Source organism: Ctenopharyngodon idella, chromosome 3 (assembly GCF_019924925.1).
Source record: "Ctenopharyngodon idella isolate HZGC_01 chromosome 3, HZGC01, whole genome shotgun sequence".
NCBI lineage: Eukaryota > Metazoa > Chordata > Actinopteri > Cypriniformes > Xenocyprididae > Ctenopharyngodon > Ctenopharyngodon idella.
In genome coordinates, this window is record NC_067222.1 from 45,872,583 (window position 1) to 45,892,475 (window position 19,893).

Here is a 19,893-nt window from a genome sequence, read left to right on the forward strand (position 1 = left end):
AAGGTTAAATAGTGGATCAGTAAATGTGGCTTTTTCAAGCAAACTTAATAACAAAACAACAAACACTGAAACTGTGTGTTTGAGGACTTACATTTGTGTAGTCTTGATGTCATCATGAACTCTCCTCCGTGATCCACACTAGAAAACACACAAACACACGTTTGTTTCACTATACAGACGTGTAAATTGTCCTCACTAGTCAGATGTTATGATATTTCATTAAATAAGGACATATTTCCTGAACAAGTACACACACACAATGATTTTTATACTGTACAAACTCTATATTTTGTCCTCCTACACTAAATCTACCCGTCACAGGAAACTTTCTGCATTTTTTCATTTTCAAATAAGCATCATTTAGTTTTTTATTAATCCATCAGTTTGTAGATCTACATATGAGACAGATATATAAATGAACGCTTGTTGTGGGACTTCTATAAATGGATTCAGATATTCAGTTTTTCAAAAATCCTGTTTATGTACAAACCCCATTTCCAGAAGAGTTGCAGGACATTTTGTAAAATAAAAACCACCATCTGTGATTCATTAATTCTCTTGAACCTTTTTTTAAACTGACAAAAGTACAAAGAAAAGATTTCCAATGTTTTCTCTGAACAACATAATTGTATTTTGTGAATATAAACTAATTTTGATTTTGATGGCTGCAACACACTCCAGAAAAGTTGGGACAGAAGCAAAATAAAAGTGAAAAGATTATATAATATCCAAGTTAAACAGTTGTTAAACAGTCCACAGTTAGCAGGTGAATTGGTAACAGGTGAGGGTTTCATGTTTGGGTGTAAAAGAGCTTCTCAGTCAAGACAAGATGGTCATGGCTCAACACTTTGTCATGAGAGAATCGTCAAACAATTCAAAAATCACATTTCTCAATGCAAAATTGCAAAGAATTGATGTCTTTCACCATCTACCATACATAATACTGTAAAAAGATTCAGGGAATACAGAGAAATCTCAAGGTGCGTTCCATTCGACCGCAAGTGGACTGTGAAGTGGACTTCATAGGGTATTTCGCCATCTTAAGTGAGATTCCAATCCGAAGGGAGTGAACATGTTCAGTTCGAAGGGCACTGCGAACGGCATAGGGAATACGGGAACATCGATACATCACTTCACAGGAAGTAGAGAGGTAAAATCCCCCAACTGTCATTGCGCACCACGTCACCAGTCAGAACTACGATGGAGCAGAGCCGTTGAAAGAGTTTTTAAACGGCTCTGCGATGGAGGAATTTACGTTTGCGTTTTGAGTAGGCCTACTGATAAATTTTGTTATTCTTATACGAACGAAAGTATGAATGGTTATGGCCATGAGTGTTACATTTGCTTATTTTATTGTACGAATAGGCATGACAAAAGTAAAATTGTTGAAAAGCAGCTGAGGCTCTGTCATTTTTTTTATACTTTATTTACCTCAGGAGTGTTTACTATGCGGCTGCACATGAAAAAGAAAGCGTAGTCTACGAGATGAGGCCCAAACCATGGATTAAGAATACATTTAGTTAACCAAATGTTAACTGCAGTCCAGATCTGACTCTTATTGAAAATGTTTGGCACATCATGAAAAGAGAGTCAGACAACAATGACCACATACAGATGTCTTTATCAGGCAAGACTGGGTAAAAAATTCACTTGCAAAACTGCAACAATTAGTATCCTCAATTCCCAAATTATTAAAAATTGTAATTAAAAGGAAAGGTGATGTGACACAGTGGTAAACATGGCTCTGTCCAACCTTTTCTGGAGTGTGTTGCAGCCATCAAAATCAAAATGTGTTTATACTTACAAAATACAATAAAGTGAAAACATTGGAAACCTTTTCTTTGTACTTTTGTCAGTTAAATAGAGGTTTGAGAGAATTAACAAATAACAGATTGTAGTTAGGTAGTTACAATCTGATACAGATTGTATCAGATTGTAGACACACACTTTGTAGTGTGTACTGCAGTGTAAGTGCTGACTGGTGAGGGTATAGACAGCTGTCTTCTCTGACACACATGGAGTCTTTAACTTTATGCACCTGATATGAGCTTCAGTGGAAGGTAAAACCGGTTCAGAGGTTCACTTTAATGTGGGTACCAGTATAGCGTTATGAAAAGGAGAGGTAGGCTACGCAAGGAGATCAGTCTATCAAAATGTTTTTTAATAAGACAGGTTAATGTGATGGGATGCCATGAGCATATCGATGCCTGATTTAATTTTGCGGGAATAGGACACCTAATAATAATTAGAATTAATGACAGCTGCCACCCACCGTCCAAAGGATTACACGCTTAAAGTCCCGTCTTTTTGTGTTATTATGTTGATTGTTGGTTTGTATAACCACGGGAAAAAAACGGATAAAAACGGATATGTTTGTCAGAAGGATTGCTGCTGATGTGATGTTTAAGATAACAATACTGTCAAGAAATCGCGAATACAACTCACTGCTCTTGATGTATAACATTTATTAGATTCATTCAATAAAATATTGAGCAGTAGCATCTTCATCAGAAATCAAAACAATGAGAAATTTAAGTGGTTTTATTTTGCATTTGACTGCTCTCTTTTTAATTTCTGAATATTTAACTCCGCTGTTAGGCACCAGACTGACTGGAAAGACATTTTATATCATATTGCTGGTAGGCCTACTTGGAAAAAAAAGTTTATATTATTATTTTATTAATTTTTTATAAATTTGTTGTTATTTTATTATCTGGTCTTGAGTCATTGCTTGACCAACTTTGTAAATGTATAGAAAAAGGGTAAAAGCAATATTATATATATATATATATATATATATATATATATATATTATATATAATATATATATATATATATATAGCTTTTACCCTTTTTCTATACATTTACAAAGTTGGTCAAGCAATGACTCAAGATATATATATATATATATATATATTATCATGGAAATTGCTTTACAAAACAACAAATGTTATCACGCAAAATCATAACAGGACTTGATACCTTTGTTATGCCTTTGTCTCTAATCACTTTCGAACACACAGTTAATTTCTCATGTGTTTCTCAGCTCTGTCTCGTCATTGGTTCATCATCTGATTACTCTCAGGTGTATCTTGTTAGTTATTAGTCTTTGTGTATTTATAGCCCTCATGTTTTTTAGGATGTACTCACACTAGGCGTTCTGAACCGTGCCCGAGCATGTTTGACCCTCAAAGCCAGGTTTGTTTGACTAGTGTGATCGTTCTGAACCGTGCCTAGGAGCGGTTCCTTTAGCCATTCCTGGCCCGCTTGCAAGAGATGGGCCAGAGCATGGTTCAGTTGGGCTCGAGCACTGTACACATGCAGTGTGAGCACGAACCATGCTGGAGCACAGAACAGTTACTACTTTTGTGTGCGCTACTGTCATTATTACAACGACAAACATCTTCATTACTACTTGGATAGTACACTTTTCAATTAATATAATTAATACGAGTGTATTTGGGTTTGTAACAGGTCTGCTCAAACAGCAGCCCAAAACCGTTAAATTTAAACCAAACAGGCAAAAGTTATCTTCAAGAATGAACAAAGTGCCATTGATGAGTTTGAAGTTCAGTGTTTAAAAAAAATAAATAAATAGAACAAACGGAAAGAGACGAGAAAAGAAAAGAAAGCATGAGAGAAAGCACGATCTATATTATTATATATATATCAGTATATATATTATATATACTGTAGTATACTTTAGTTTTTACTACAGTAAACTGCAGTGTACTGTAATATAATATACCCTATAGTTGTAGAAAACTGTACAGTATTGGGTAAAGTAATTTGTTTATATTACTATAGTCAGGGATGGGCAGTATTTATGATACATGTATTTCAAATATGTATTTGAAATACAAAATAGTATTTTGTAATTTGTATTTGATAGGGTTGATTAAAATGGCTTTGTATTTTGTATTTTTAAAAAACTTTGTAAGAAGTCTACATGATGACATCATAAAAATGCGGCCCCTGATTGGTGCTTACTCAGTAGTTTGCAGAGACTTGTTGCTATCAGAACAGAAAATTGATCCATATGGAAAAAAGGTGGTCAAGGTAAGAAACGTGCAGGCTGCCAGCTTTCCATCAAGTTTTTTTTGCGTAAATTGCTATAATTTTTAAGAGTTCGTATTAAGTTTTGGTAGCCTAGGCTAAATAGTTTACCAATTTACATAATGTTCTTGAAAACAGTTATACCGAGCAGCAGCCCCCTATATTTATGATTAACAATCAAATGATTAATTAGTTAGAAACTAGTTGCTATGAATACAGGTGCCATCAGTTGTCTTCTTATGAATGACTTGTTTGTCATTGAGTCAGTGTTGCTGATACAAAGTAGGCCCTTCGTTACCAAACACCAAGTAACTAAATTAGGAAACTGTTGGTTACTTTAAAACTAACCTTCATCTGGGAGATCACAGGGATATGTTAATACTGGATCTGTTAAAGCAACAATATGTAATTTTTCGCCACTAGAGGTCGCTTATTCAAAACAAAGGCGTAGCTCGATGACACCTTGATTTCACGGAATCATGGGATGTGTTGTCTTCACGTCTACAGCCGGTGGAAAAGAATCCACTCAGGAAAAAATTGGATGGATGGATGGATGAGAGACTCAGGCAGAAATCATGTTCATGGATGAGATTATTAACGTTACTGTAGTATGAAGCAGAGCATGGCCGAGTGCTGTGAGAGATAATGAGAGACGAGTGCGACACACACCTCGAGAGCAGCGGGACATTTATTATGCCACAGCTGCTGCTTCCGCTTCTTCCGGTCATGTGCATGTGGGGTAACGCAGCGCTGATTTATCATATTAGACACATTTGTGTGTTGAAAGTTGTTATACTGCTACTCTGTGTGTTCGCTCGGCAGCTGCTATGAGACACTCGTTGCACACTGCTGTAAGACTTGATTTTCCTGCTAAGACAAAAACTGAGATCAAGCACCCTGCAATAAAGCAATAAAGCTTATCTAGAGAGAAGATCTCAAAGAAAGAGCATAGGACGCCTTGCCCTCACACATCTACAGGATGCAAACCCCCCCCACCCACCCCACACACACACACACAAACCCTCCTTCCTTTCCCCCTGACTCAAGTCACTGAAAGTTCTCCAAGAAGTATAATGTATCCGGTGTATCTATTGTTTTTTCCTTTCATGTTTGGTATCATTTTAAATGTTTAAATGCGATTGGTAAAATGGTCTCAATTTCACAGCAGTCACTGGTATTATGAAGAAGATTGAAAACTAAGGAGAATTCTGTCCTCCTTTTGGGTGGTGTCACTTCTGAAAACCCACTCCTCTCCCCCCAAAACAGGTGTTGGTGTAATAAAAATTTACAATCCTTTTGTTCTGGTCTTGGTATATAAGGTAAAGTGCAAAGCAGTCAGGGGGGATTTTCTGTAGCCAGAAGCCCCCACACAGTGGTGGACAAGTGTCTTCAAACACTAATCCACCACTGTGTGCATGTGCATTTTAGTTGATGTTATGCATTTATTATTTCTGAATTGGCTTCTAATTGTCCAACTATGAAATTGACATGATACATTTCTACTTGACAAATAAAATGTTATATTTGATTTACTCTGGATTCTTCTGAAATCATTATGACCAGTAGATTATGGAGTCCGTCATTTCCGTAAATCTGCGTCAGGACAGGTCAAGCCAGAGAGCCCCATGAAAGAAGCATATTGGCACATCATGGGACTTTTTGAGTTTGTCTGTTATTGAATTAGCAAGTTGCAGTATCGTGACTAAGAAAACTGTATTTTTGTATGAACAAGCATGTGGCGGTTCGACTTAAATGCATTAGTAAAACTCTGCACCCTCTGACTAGATCATAAATTGGCGAATTTATGTCCGTGAGAACGCAGTCGGCCGATGTGAATTTCTCTAAGCGATGATGAGACCGTAATGAACGAATAATTGAAATTATGAGATACCCAGAATAATCAAAAATCAAAATTAATACATAACAAATGATTAATTTCAAATTGGGAACAAAACCTGAGAGTAATAATCATTTAAAATTGGAGTCAGATTAAACGAGTGAAATTAAGTGAACTTCACAGATGCGCTGAAAAGGCATACACGCGTTAACCTTCGCCCGGGCCATCGGATTCCGTTTTTGGGCCGATGCGGGGTTCCTTACACTGCAGTAAGTTAGATTGATATTAGTCATGGTAAAACATGGTACTCACAGTAAATCAAGAAAACAAGATTCAAACAAAAAGACTTAATGTGTTGAGCTTTATAACATGAGTAGTTTTCTGTTAATGAATGTATTCAAACAGTTGCCCATCTGTCTAATAAAACACATAATATACTAAAGTGTCTTTGATGTTTCCATGGTTTCTACAAAATAAAACCGGAAATCGAGGGTAATGATGACATTGATAGGCGACGCACGGACACGGTCTGTGTCCTGATTAAAATTGCTTATTTCTCTGGATTTAAACAATTTTGGAAAATTTTTAATGTAAGTACACAAGTCAACAAAATATATAAAATTGTCCTAGCGGTTTTTGGACATTTAAATAAAAAAATCCTACATATTGTGCTTTTAACTGGTTGCATATGTCAGATTTATTGCATGACTCGGCCAGAGAAAAGTTGTTGCTATCAAACATTGTTTACTTAATCAGCTGAGTCAGTGTAATGGTGAAGGGATAGATCAAATAGGCCAATTGATGGATGGTTAGCGAAGAAATTTCATGCTCCCTTGTAAAAGTATTTTGTAGTATTTTTAAAATACAAAAATACAGTAATTTATTTTGATACATTTTGTGGCTGCTGTATTTTGTAGTTTATTTTGATACACTTAAAATTATTTTATTTTAAAATACATTTTGATGTATTTTTGCCCACCCCTGACTATAGTTGTTATATTACCACAGCAACTATAGAATTACCACAACAAATTAATTCAAGTACTTTACTATAATATGGTTCAAAAACACTAGTATTTTTTCACCTGTGGTAACTTTAGAGACGGTCCCTAAATTTGCGAATATCAAGCGTTCAACGTATAACCTACATCACAAATGAGGTGCGAGTTTGGTCTTTTATATCACTGTACTAGTCCATTAAGCTATGTTGACACCTGACACCTAGATGAACACTTTAGAGTTGGTTTTGTGACTGTAAGTCATTCTCTTTAAACGCTATTGAAGGTAGAAACGTGATTACCAATGTTGTAGCTTTAGAGATGGTCCCTAAATTTGCGAATATCAAAAGTTCAACGTCAAACCAACTTTATGCCAATATCTGCTTTATTGGAGCCTATATAGTATAACTTACAAATCAAATGAGGTGTTTATATCACTGTACTAGTCCATTAAGCTGTGTTAAGTGTTTTATATGTCCTGATGGCAGGGGAATCCTATGAAGTATGAGGGAAGCCCTAGTATTATAACACAGCGCTGTGATATAAAGGTAGGGAAACTAAACAACAGAGAGAAATATATGTCTACCTCAGATTTAACTTTGATATGTACATCAGCTTCGAGCAATAACATTATAATCTCGTTCACTGAGAGAAAGCTGTACCCTACACAGAGAAACAGTGAAGACACTGAATTAAACATAAATGCAGCTTTTGTGTCTTTATCAGCTTTTCTGCATTTATACTGGCCCTGATAATCATCAAACATTCACTTACTGCTTGCTCCAGTTCTGTAAATCCGTTTTTATGAATGAATGATGACTTACTAGCCTTGCTCTGGTCTTCGTAAAAAGCCGCTAGCGGCACCTGCTGGTGAAGTCGACTAACAGCAGATGGAGATCATGCATCGGCACTCTACTGCTTTTCCTGCAGTTCCCGGATGTGAAATGTTGAATTTTCTGCCGAATTTGAACCACTGAATTTGTGGAAGCGAATTTGTAAAGTGAAATAAAATGGACCGAAAATTGCCAGTCGAATTTTATATGATTGAATATAATATAAATGATTGAATTTTTAATAATGAAAATGTGTGTGAAATGTTTTAAATTGAAATATTCACAGCTTAAATATACAACCATGATGAATTTCAGCCCATAAAATGCAAGCCTTAAAAATACAATGCATCACAATGAAAGCACAGTTAATGCAATGCATATTTTTTTTCAATTAGTGCAATTCAACAAGCTTTTTATTTCAAAAACATTTGGCATTAATTTACTTCCATAAGATTCACCTGTTTTTCAGTGGTCTTTTGCAAAAATCAAATTTACATAAGAAGGAGGAAACAATGGAGTTTGAGACTCACTGTATGTCATTTCCATGTACAGAACTCTAATTATTTACCTATGCTGAGGTAAATTCAATTTTCAATTCTAGGGCACCTTTAAGTTCAGTTGGATTAAATAATAGATAAATGTATTAAACTGAATGAAAAGAGATGCAAATCAAAAGTTTGACAATAACAACATTATGAAAGGCAGTTACTATGAATGAAACATTTATATAGATGAAATACTTATTTTGTGTTAGTGATTTTGTGTATTGTAATAACACAAATGAAAATATACTGAAATGTTTGAAAAAACTGCAATTTTGATGATCTGTTGTGATATTAGTACTAAGAGTTTTGAAAATGTACCTATTCCTTGTGAAAATTGCACCAAAGCAATAAAAAAAAAAAAAAACGTAACATACTGGTTCTATCACTGACGGACGCGCATAATCTGCAGAAACACTGACATTTCTCTGTTCTTGTGAATCTTTATAGCTCTGTTGTCGCCATGTTTCAAATCCACATTGAATTTTGCTACATTCATTGTGGGACATTTAATGAAAATGCAATCACAAGTGTCTTAACTGTGAGTGTAAATGCAATTAAGAAAATGCATTTTGCTACAATTGTTAAACAACATGTTAAACGTAAACTCCTACAAATGTATATGCAATTATGCAATTAGGTCAGTCACAAAAACAACTCAGTCCATGCCTTTTCAGTGCTAATTCTGCACTGCGTGTATTTAGTAAATCCCTACAGTAGTTTTTTAACACCAAAAGAGGGTTTGCACTGGCACAAGCTATCAGTAAATCTGGCCCCAGATCCGTTGAATCCCAGTCTCAGCCCATTCAGAAATACCGGTTCGTTGGCAGAAACCGATAAATGCATTTCCCTTTGTCAGCAAAAGACCCTAGTCCACAGAAACCAATCAGAAGACACAAATCGAATTATATGATTTCAATGATTGATGGTATGCGTGTAAAGAAAATTGTTACAGTGGCAATGACAGGATTTTGCGAGTAGCATGTAAACACAACAATGTTTTGTGTGCTGTTCTAACTGACAGAAACGGACATAACTTACATTAAAGAACAGCTGTAATACAACACGGACATGGCAGCCACTTGCATCACAGCTCCCCCTACTGTGTGGATTAGGGGTGCAACGGTTCAGATTGCTCACGGTTCGGTTTGTATCACGATTTTAGGCTCACGGTTTCGGTACGGTTTGGTATGTGCTATGTTCAGGGAAAAAAGGGCTACTGTAAAATTAAAATAAAGAAAATATGAACAAATAATCAAACTACAAGCAACAGCACAAATCAACACAATAGAGCAAAGATTCAAATAAAATAAACAGTGCTTTTCAGGTATCTAACAGTAGTTTTCAGGTACAGAAAATAAATAAAATAATCAAATAAAAAATCATTATTTAGTCACAAAAGCTATTCAGTCAAGAGCAGTGAGTGATTTCTTTGTCATTTGTTGTTTAATTAACATTAAAAACACAAGGCAGCAGTAATAGGCTTCTTTCCCTTTAAGATATAACGCACAATTTTTTCGACTGTTATACGTTCACTCAAGACATAACCAACTATGTTTGTTAGGATACTTGCCAAGACGGCCATGTTGACATAATTTTTGTGTGAATTTGTCCGTTCAAACGCATGACTTGAAAGAGAACTCCATATTTGTCTGAGATAAAGGGCGTGCATGCTTCGGATAAGCGCACACACAAATCTTCTCACAGCGTGTGAGTTCTCTTTAGCGTCTTGCTCTTTAATGTTTAAATTAGCAAAGCTTAAATGAGTTTAGTTTAAACACAGATAGCAACGTGCGCTGTTCAGGTCTCACCTGCGCTCGTGCACCATCAAAATGACGCCGTAAATGACTGCTCATATTCGAGCGTATGGCACTCGCAGTGAACCAAGTTTACAGAGCGTGACAGTTTTGTCCACGCTTTTATCATCGCATTTGTAACATTTTTGGGAAGCCAGAATGCGTATTCATCGACTGAAACATACATTATCCGAACTCTGTCTGTTTTACACATGTCTATTGTCAACAAACCTTGATGTGTCGTCATTCGAAATGAACCGCGGTGCAAGTGCGTAAATATATATATATATATATATATATATATATATATATACAGTGGGTACGGAAAGTATTCAGACCCCCTTAAATTTTTCACTCTTTGTTATATTGCAGCCATTTGCTAAAATCATTTAAGTTCATTTTTTTCCTCATTAATGTACACACAGCACCCCATATTGACAGAAAAACACAGAATTGTTGACATTTTTGCAGATTTATTAAAAAAGAAAAACTGAAATATCACATGGTCCTAAGTATTCAGACCCTTTGCTCAGTATTTAGTAGAAGCACCCTTTTGATCTAATACAGCCATGAGTCTTTTTGGGAAAGATGCAACAAGTTTTTCACACCTGGATTTGGGGATCCTCTGCCATTCCTCCTTGCAGATCCTCTCCAGTTCTGTCAGATTGAATGGTAAACGTTGGTGGACAGCCATTTTTAGGTCTCTTCAGAGATGCTCAATTGGGTTTAAGTCAGGGCTCTGGCTGGGCCATTCAAGAACAGTCACGGAGTTGTTGTGAAGCCACTCCTTCGTTATTTTAGCTGTGTGCTTAGGGTCATTGTCTTGTTGGAAGGTAAACCTTCGTCCCAGTCTGAGGTCCTGAGCACTCTGGAGAAGGTTTTCATCCAGGATATCCCTGTACTTGGCCGCATTCATCTTTCCCTCGATTGCAACCAGTCGTCCTGTCCCTGCAGCTGAAAAACACCCCCACAGCATGATGCTGCCACCACCATGCTTCACTGTTGGGACTGTATTGGACAGGTGATGAGCAGTGCCTGGTTTTCTCCACACATACCGCTTAGAATTGACGCCAAAAAGTTCTATCTTGGTCTCATCAGACCAGAGAATCTTATTTCTCACCATCTTTAGCAAACTCCATGCAGGCTTTCATGTGTCTTGCACTGAGGAGAGGCTTCCGTCGGGCCACTCTGCCATAAAGCCCCGACTGGTGGAGGGCTGCAGTGATGGTTGACTTTCTACAACTTTCTCCCATCTCCCGACTGCATCTCTGGAGCTCAGCCACAGTGATCTTTGGGTTCTTCTTTACCTCTCTCACCAAGGCTCTTCTCCCCCGATAGCTCAGTTTGGCCGGACGGCCAGCTCTAGGAAGGGTTCTGGTCGTCCCAAATGTCTTCCATTTAAGGATCATGGAGGCCACTGTGCTCTTAGGAACCTTAAGTGCAGCAGAAATTTTTTTGTAACCTTGGCCAGATCTGTGCCTTGCCACAATTCTGTCTCTGAGCTCTTCAGGCAGTTCCTTTGACCTCATGATTCTCATTTGCTCTGACATGCACTGTGAGCTGTAAGGTCTTATATAGACAGGTGTGTGGCTTTCCTAATCAAGTCCAATCAGTATAATCAAACACAGCTGGACTCAAATGAAGGTGTAGAACCATCTCAAGGATGATCAGAAGAAATGGACAGCACCTGAGTTAAATATATGAGTGTCACAGCAAAGGGTCTGAATACTTAGGACCATGTGATATTTCAGTTTTTCTTTTTTAATAAATCTGCAAAAATGTCAACAATTCTGTGTTTTTCTGTCAATATGGGGTGCTGTATGTACATTAATGAGGAAAAGAAATGAACTTAAATGATTTTAGCAAATGGCTGCAATATAACAAAGAGTGAAAAATTTAAGGGGGTCTGAATACTTTCCGTACCCACTGTATATATATAATTTGATCCTTATGACTGGTAAGGATCATAAGGATCAAATTTAAATGTATAAATAACACATACTCTGATTAAATATAAGCTGAATAAATAAGCTTTCCATTTATGTATGGTTTGTTAGGATAGGATGATATTTGGCCGAGATACAACTAATTGAATATCTGGAATCTGATGGTGGAGAAAAAAAAAAAAAGAAAAAAAAAAAAAAAAAATCGAAATATTGAGAAAATTGCATTACCTTTCAAAAGAGACCAAAACCATGCATATACTCCAAATGGTTCAAGGACAGCATGCAATTTACTTTGGGTATGGCATTTTTAAGCATTTCGGCAAATTTTACAGGAATGCTAAGGGGTTAAATATTAAATACTATTTTATAGTACAGTGCTTCCCACCGGTTTGAAATATACTTGTGGTGGTAGCCGGGTGAAAAATCCTCCTATTACCCACGGCACAAAAATGGTCTACTACATGTGACAAACAAATAATGTGTGATTTTTAACAGTATTTTTATTTATTGCAATTAATTTTACTATTACATTTAATTACATACTAATATTATGCTTTATGCATTGTGAATTATGCAAATTACAGCATTTAAATGGTTCTCCTTTTCCTATGTTCTCCTTACTGTCATAGTGTCTCTCTCAGTGAATGGGACACAGATTTTATTAGTAAAATTTATATAATGAATAATATACGTGTCAAATGATGTTCTTAGTCTTTTCTTCCTGTGGGGGAGACTACAATAATTTACTATGAATTAAATGGAAATCAAATTAAATACAATTTATTGTGTAACCAAAATACCAATAATGCCCAGAAGAAGAAGAAGAAAAAAAAAAAAAAAAAAACTTATCGTATGACTTTTAATTATAAACAAGCCCGAAATACACAGGGACTCTTATTTTGAAATGTCTACACAATTGCAGGCTGATCCTTCAGATTCTTACAACCGTCTAAAACATTTTATATAAAGGCCATAAAGTAGACATTGTAATAATTCATGAACATGAGTTCATTAGCAATCGCTTGGCATAAATCTGCGCTTTTCATTGATTGAGAATCACTTTGAAGCAGTCCGAAGCGCTGTTGCGCGAGCCTGTAGAATGCGCAACAACGCCGCCTTGTGACTTTGCAACATGCAGCGCTCTTTGTGAAATATCCACCGCATCTCTGCAGCGCTTGTGGGAATGTCAGCGGGAGTAAACAGGTCTGACGCACACATAACGAGCAGGTACGAAACACGTAGGGCGAGGGGAGATTTTCCACTAGTTAATCGATCGCGGATGGTTTCATTATCTTGGGCGGATACAAAAGTATAAGAAGATAAAAATAATAAAAGCATAAATGTGTCTCCAAATATACTTGGGCGGCCGTTAATATACCTGGGCGGCCCGCCCAAGTAAAGTCCATGTGTGGGAAGCACTGTAGTATTTTTTTGTATTTTTTTTACTTGTGGTTGTTTTTAGAGATGGTAACAGACATTTTATCCCTGTGCTACAATTATGTGGCCTGTGCTACAAAACTTTAAACATCTGTAGCACCAGTGCTATGTGCAAAAAAAAAGTTAACATACAGCCCTACCCAAGAAGTTAGAAGCATTATTTTTCTTTTGGCATCGAAATTAGAAGTTTCCACCATGTTTTTTTTTTTTGTTTTTTTAAATTATAACTTTCATTATCAGAGCAAATCTAATATTAGGTTAACTAATGTGAGTATAAAGTTCTCAAGCTTACTGAAGACATGTAAAAAGTCTAATTATTAATTACAAACAATAGGACAAATAAATACAATAGATCAAAGACAAATGAAATAAATAGTTTTTCTTCAGGTAGTTCTAGACTAATGAAATACTACAGACATTTAATAATAATAAAATACTACAGTAACGCAATGTAAAAATAAAACGGCATATTCTTCACTGTGTGAACTAAATATACACCAATTCAAAAAATTAAAACTATTCAGTCATGAGCAGTAAGCGATTTTCTCTGTCTTTTGTTGGTTGATTTAATGACACAGACAGCAGCAGGTTTATTAGGCTGCTGTCACTTTAAAACCTAATAGACAGTTCAAATATATTGACACCAATTTTTCCACCAACTATTTACTTTCACCTAAGACAGAACCGACTGTGTTTACACATATTCTAACCAAGGCGGGAATTTCAACTTTTTTTTTTTTGTGTGTGTGTGTGTATTTCACTGTGTAAAAGATGTGAAAGATATGAATGCTGTATTGAGATTCTAATGCACACTGGCTGTGTGCGTCACCTCAGACAGCGCGCAAGTACCGGATTAAGTTCTTGTTCACGTGTTAACAGTAAAATTGCTTGAACGTTTAAACTGCCAAGACTTAAAGTGCATGCAAATTATACAAATTACAGATTTTCAAGAAGATTCAGTGGCATTTCCCTCAGCTGTCCAGAATGTATTTAAAATGACAGCACTAGACTCGGGTACACTCGGAAACATTTTCTGAGTCTCAAAGTCTTGAGTCTGAGTCAAGTCTGTCCGTTAAAAGTTGGACTTGAGTCCAGACCAATAACATCCGTTATTGCATAATCTACTACCCTAAACCCTGGAGCTGTAAGTGAACTTCACAGGAATTAGTCATTTTACTATTTAGTAAAAACCTAAGTTTTGTCAGAGATGCACCACTTCTTTTCAATGTTTGTTGACTACAGTATCCTGGTTAAGAAAAAAAGTGTCTCTTGACAACCACAAAAACTATGAAAATCTCTCTCACACATACAGACTAGACAGGGTGATTTTCTGCTCAACATACTTGAGTTTGTCCAGATGGTTGAGTGCTTCAGAAAGCAGCTTCAGTCCTGATTCTCCTGGGTGATTGTAGCTCAGGTCCAGCTCTCTCAGGTGTGAAGGGTTTGAACTCAGAGCTGATACCAGAGCAGCACAACCTTCTTCTGTCACCAAACAGTGAGATAATCTACAACAACAGTAAGTGTTCTTATTCAGACAGATGAATATACATATATAATAAATAACAGGGCTCTTCAACTGCCAGATTGCTGGCTAAATTTCACCCATCAATTACCTTTACAACGACCTCTGACTGACTGCAATGAAATCATGTTACTGCCTGATATATAAGAATACTCTCAGAAAGAGTTATGCATATATGACAACTGTTTATTTCTCAAAATACATGAATATGAACCACCAGAGCCATCAGACCCTGCAAACGTCCCTTATCTCTCCATGTCTCACAATGTACCAGAACAGCGACAATGAGGACACCAGAGCCCCTCTTTATTTTTCTTCTTTAAACAAAATAAATGCCTTTGACAGCAAGGAACTTTAAGGCACTAAGGACTCTTACTGACATTTTTTGGTGCCCAGAGGGGATGGGACGGCATCCATTAACAGACTGGATTGTCTGAGTATAATAATACATTGGGATCAAACCAGCGTGTGGTGTCTGGGACACCCAGTAATGTAAGTCAAGTGCATAGAACAATAGAATAGAACATTTCTATGCTGTTATTTTGCACAGACCAGTTAAAACCCTCTATAAATACCTCAATATGTTGAGTTGACAGTTTGAACTTTTCAGTCCAGTACAGAGCAGCTTTACTCCCAAATCCTGCAGGTCATTGTTACTCAGGTCCAGCTCTCTCAGGGGGGAGTTTGATGATTTCAGAGCCGAAGCCACAATTTCACAGTTCTGATCTGTGAGATCACAGGCTGTTAACCTGATAAAAAAGAGGACTCAGGTTATAAGGCACAATACTGGTGTCTCCATCAGATTGCAAGACTTCCTTGGTTAACCTACTTTAACCTGTAGGAAGTTTACTGCAGGAAAATCTGGCAATTAAAGTGAAAATGTAAAGACACGCAGCAGAGAGGATGATTCTTACTGATCCACATACTTGAGTTTTTCCAGATGGTTGAGTGCTTCAGAAAGCAGCTTCAGTCCTGAATCTCGTAGGTGATTGTAGCTCAGGTCCAGCTCTCTCAGGTGTGAAGGGTTTGAACTCAGAGCTGATGCCAGAGCAGCACAACCTTCTTCTGTCACCAAACACTGAGATAATCTACAACAACAGTAAGTGTTCTTATTCAGACAGATGAATATACATATATAATAAATAACAGGGCTCTTTAACTGCCAGATTGCTGGCTAAATTTCACCCATCAATTACCTTTACAACGACCTCTGACTGACTGCAATGAAATCATGTTACTGCCTGATATATAAGAATACTCTCAGAAAGAGTTATGCATATATGACAACTGTTTATTTCTCAAAATACATGAATATGAACCACCAGAGCCATCAGACCCTGCAAACTCCCCTTATCTCTCCATGTCTCACAATGTACCAGAACAGCGACAATGAGGACACCAGAGCCCCTCTTTATTTTTCTTCTTTAAACAAAATAAATGCCTTTGACAGCAAGGAACTTTAAGGCACTAAGGACTCTTTCTGACATTTTTTGGTGCCCAGAGGGGATGGGACGGCATCCATTAACAGACTGGATTGTCTGAGTATAATAATACATTGGGATCAAACCAGCGTGTGGTGTCTGGGACACCCAGTAATGTAAGTCAAGTGCATAGAACAATAGAATAGAACATTTCTATGCTGTTATTTTGCACAGACCAGTTAAAACCCTCTATAAATACCTCAATATGTTGAGTTGACAGTTTGAACTTTTCAGTCCAGTACAGAGCAGCTTTACTCCCAAATCCTGCAGGTCATTGTTACTCAGGTCCAGCTCTCTCAGGGGGGAGTTTGATGATTTCAGAGCCGAAGCCACAATTTCACAGTTCTGATCTGTGAGATCACAGGCTGTTAACCTGATAAAAAAAGAGGACTCAGGTTATAAGGCACAATACTGGTGTCTCCATCAGATTGCAAGACTTCCTTGGTTAACCTACTTTAACCTGTAGGAAGTTTACTGCAGGAAAATCTGGCAATTAAAGTGAAAATGTAAAGACACGCAGCAGAGAGGATGATTCTTACTGATCCACATACTTGAGTTTTTCCAGATGGTTGAGTGCTTCAGAAAGCAGCTTCAGTCCTGAATCTCGTAGGTGATTGTAGCTCAGGTCCAGCTCTCTCAGGTGTGAAGGGTTTGAACTCAGAGCTGATGCCAGAGCAGCACAACCTTCTTCTGTCACCAAACACTGAGATAATCTACAACAACAGTAAATGTTCTTATTCAGTCAGTGTGCTTCGTTTTTGGAGATGTTTAATTTTATTTTATTTTTTTAATTATGTTTTTTTTTTATAATTCATTTGAGGAAGCCGATTGTCTGAAATTGGCAGTTCAGCGGAAATCCCACCTAGGAAATCCCCGAAATCTAAAGATTTTGTTGGCCATATAAATCACAGTAATGATTGCCTACATCAAACACTGATCCCTAAACGTACCCGTCACTGTAACCTCAGCCAATGAAATTGGTTGCATGGCAGGTTTCCGCTGAACTGGTTTGGGGAAAAAAATCATGCAGTTGAGTGAGACGCAGCACGACGCTTTGGAGGGTGGACATGTGGATCAGGGAAATGTTTGCAGTGCTTAACAACTTTGAGTTTCATTCTGTAACTCACACAAAATTGTTTTGCTGTTACCATACTGGTAATGAAGCACACAAGTCATTTTGTTTTGTTTTTTTATACTGCTTTTTGCCAAGTTTTAAATAAATTATAGTGACTGGACATTTATCTGCATGTTACGTTCTGTATATTATCAAACTGGTTATGCTTAAGATTATAGGGTGGAGTAGGGAGCTTAAAATGATCCATTCCATACAAGAGTATAATGCAAATAAGATAATTGTCACTGTAAATATATTTATATTACGTATTTTATTTTTATGAAGTGGCTGAAAAGGTAAGTTTAGATCCGATAACCATTCTGCTCTCCGTTTGCTCTGTTGTCAGTGTTTCTTTGTCACAAGCACTGTACTGTACACGCTGCGAGGTATCGGTTATTGGTATCGGAGCATTTTAATGAGTACGACTACACAAGCGCAATATCGGGCATCCCTAGATTAGATTATAGCAATTCTCCCTCAGTCTTCATTATCTCACTTTGAAGTTATACCGCTTTTGAAGTAAGAGCCCTGAGGGATGCTATTTAGTCAAGCACTTTTATTGACGAACATAAAGAAAGTTTTTTTTCTCAATGGCCCATATTTCTCAAGTTTTTTGCACACACAAAAAAACATATTATATATATATATATATATATATATATATATATTCATTTTGACCCTCTGTCTGAAATTATAATTTTTTAAGAGACGACTCCTTAAAGGTTTGTCAGTAAATGGCCACTGTTATGATTGGCTAATGTCACTGCATAGGAAACTGTATCAACAACCACTTGCTATTGCACAGGAGTAAGTGTTTTGAAAACATTATCCACATAAAACCACCATTTACTGACAAAGCATTATGAAATCATTTACTTATGGTTTGTGATGCAGCTGTTGTCAGATTCAATACAATTGGCTTCTTCAGCTTTCAACAAACATTTCTTTGTGAACTCTCCATTACACTTGGCTTCATTTACAAAACAAAATGCACTGAACAAACAAATAATCCTTCAATGCGATCCAGGACCTATGGAAGTTAATTGACGCTTGTTACATTGTACTAATTGAAAAAAATATGCATTGCATTAACCGTGCTTGCATTTTAATGCATTGCATTTTTAGGGCTTGCATTTTTATGGGCTGAAATTCAACATGGTCGTATATTCAATTCAAAACATTTTACACACATTTCCATTAAAAATTCAATAATCTATATTTACCTTTCAGATTTCACTTCCAAAATTTCATTCTGTTTAAAAATACAACCTAAAATATTCAACAGGCAATTTTCAGTGCATTTTATTTTGCTTTAAAAATTTTCTTCCAAACATTCAGTGGTTCAAATTCGAAGGAAAATTTAACATTGGACATCTGGGAACTGCAGGAATAGAAGTAGATTGCCCATGCATGATCTCCATCTGCTGTTAGTCAGCCTCAACAGTAGGTGCCACAAGTGGCTGTTAACAATGGCCCATACAACAGAAAATCACAAAAACAGATTTACAGAAGTAGTACAAGTGGTAAGTTTATGTGATAATTATCAGGGCCAGAATAAATGTGGGAAAGCTGATAAAAACACAAAAGCTGTGTTTACGTTTAATTCAACATCTTCATGATTACTTCCCCTACAGCCTACATGTAGGCAGCTTTCTCTACCGCGAACAAGATTATCCATGGGTACCGAAGACGTCACTTCGGCTATGCTCGCCACCATTTTTGTATCCGATATGGCAACGAACACAGGGCTTTATTGTACTGATGATCATCTTTAGCTTCAGCACAAGCTCTCAAACAGCAACGCAAAACATTAATAACTATGATTGGGGCTGTCATAGAAATAACATTATAATTGTATACAATATTGTAATAAAACATTGTGAATTCCTTGGGCTTAGTTGCTGTGTTTCTGCGTGTTGTTACGGGAAGAACGCATCCACAACAGGAGCTACATTCTGACTACATTAATAAGTTCAAGTTCATCTGTGCGTGATTTTGAGCAAAAATAAGTTGTAATATTATGTTTATCTTGTATAAATATCTGAATTATCCTATATAGGATGTGTTCCTTTGAGTTAATTAACCTTCTAGCAAAGCGCTTCAGTTTACGGGTGTTCATTCTCTTCAGCTTCAGCGCATGTAGCTCAAACAACAATGATGTTATCTAAATGATACAATTTTGGGGGTGGGGGGGGGGATCTGTTATTGTTTGTGGTCCTTATTTATTACCTCCAACTGTGTTTTGTCCCTTAAAAATATTTCTACAGTAGTGCCCACAAAATATTAAACAATTTTAATATTAAAGTAATATGTAAACATCTTTAATAACTG

General features: G+C 36.7%; 1 protein-coding gene across 11 annotated transcripts in view; it reads right to left on the reverse strand.

The window, feature by feature from the left end:
• The window catches only part of LOC127508363 (NACHT, LRR and PYD domains-containing protein 12-like), a 47,072-nt gene that overhangs the window by 7,570 nt on the left and 19,609 nt on the right, over positions 1-19,893 (reverse strand). For 3 of the 11 annotated variants that reach the window (XM_051886209.1, XM_051886208.1, XM_051886218.1), the window contains 6 exons: positions 17,000-17,161; positions 16,648-16,821; positions 15,894-16,055; positions 15,543-15,716; positions 14,789-14,950; positions 92-138 (listed from right to left, as the gene is read on the reverse strand). In XM_051886209.1, the coding sequence (XP_051742169.1) occupies positions 92-138; positions 14,789-14,950; positions 15,543-15,716; positions 15,894-16,055; positions 16,648-16,821; positions 17,000-17,161 (881 nt within the window). The remainder of the gene's footprint in view (positions 1-91; positions 139-14,788; positions 14,951-15,542; positions 15,717-15,893; positions 16,056-16,647; positions 16,822-16,999; positions 17,162-19,893) is intronic. The other 8 variants (XM_051886210.1, XM_051886214.1, XM_051886211.1 and 5 more) reach the window with 8 other exon arrangements.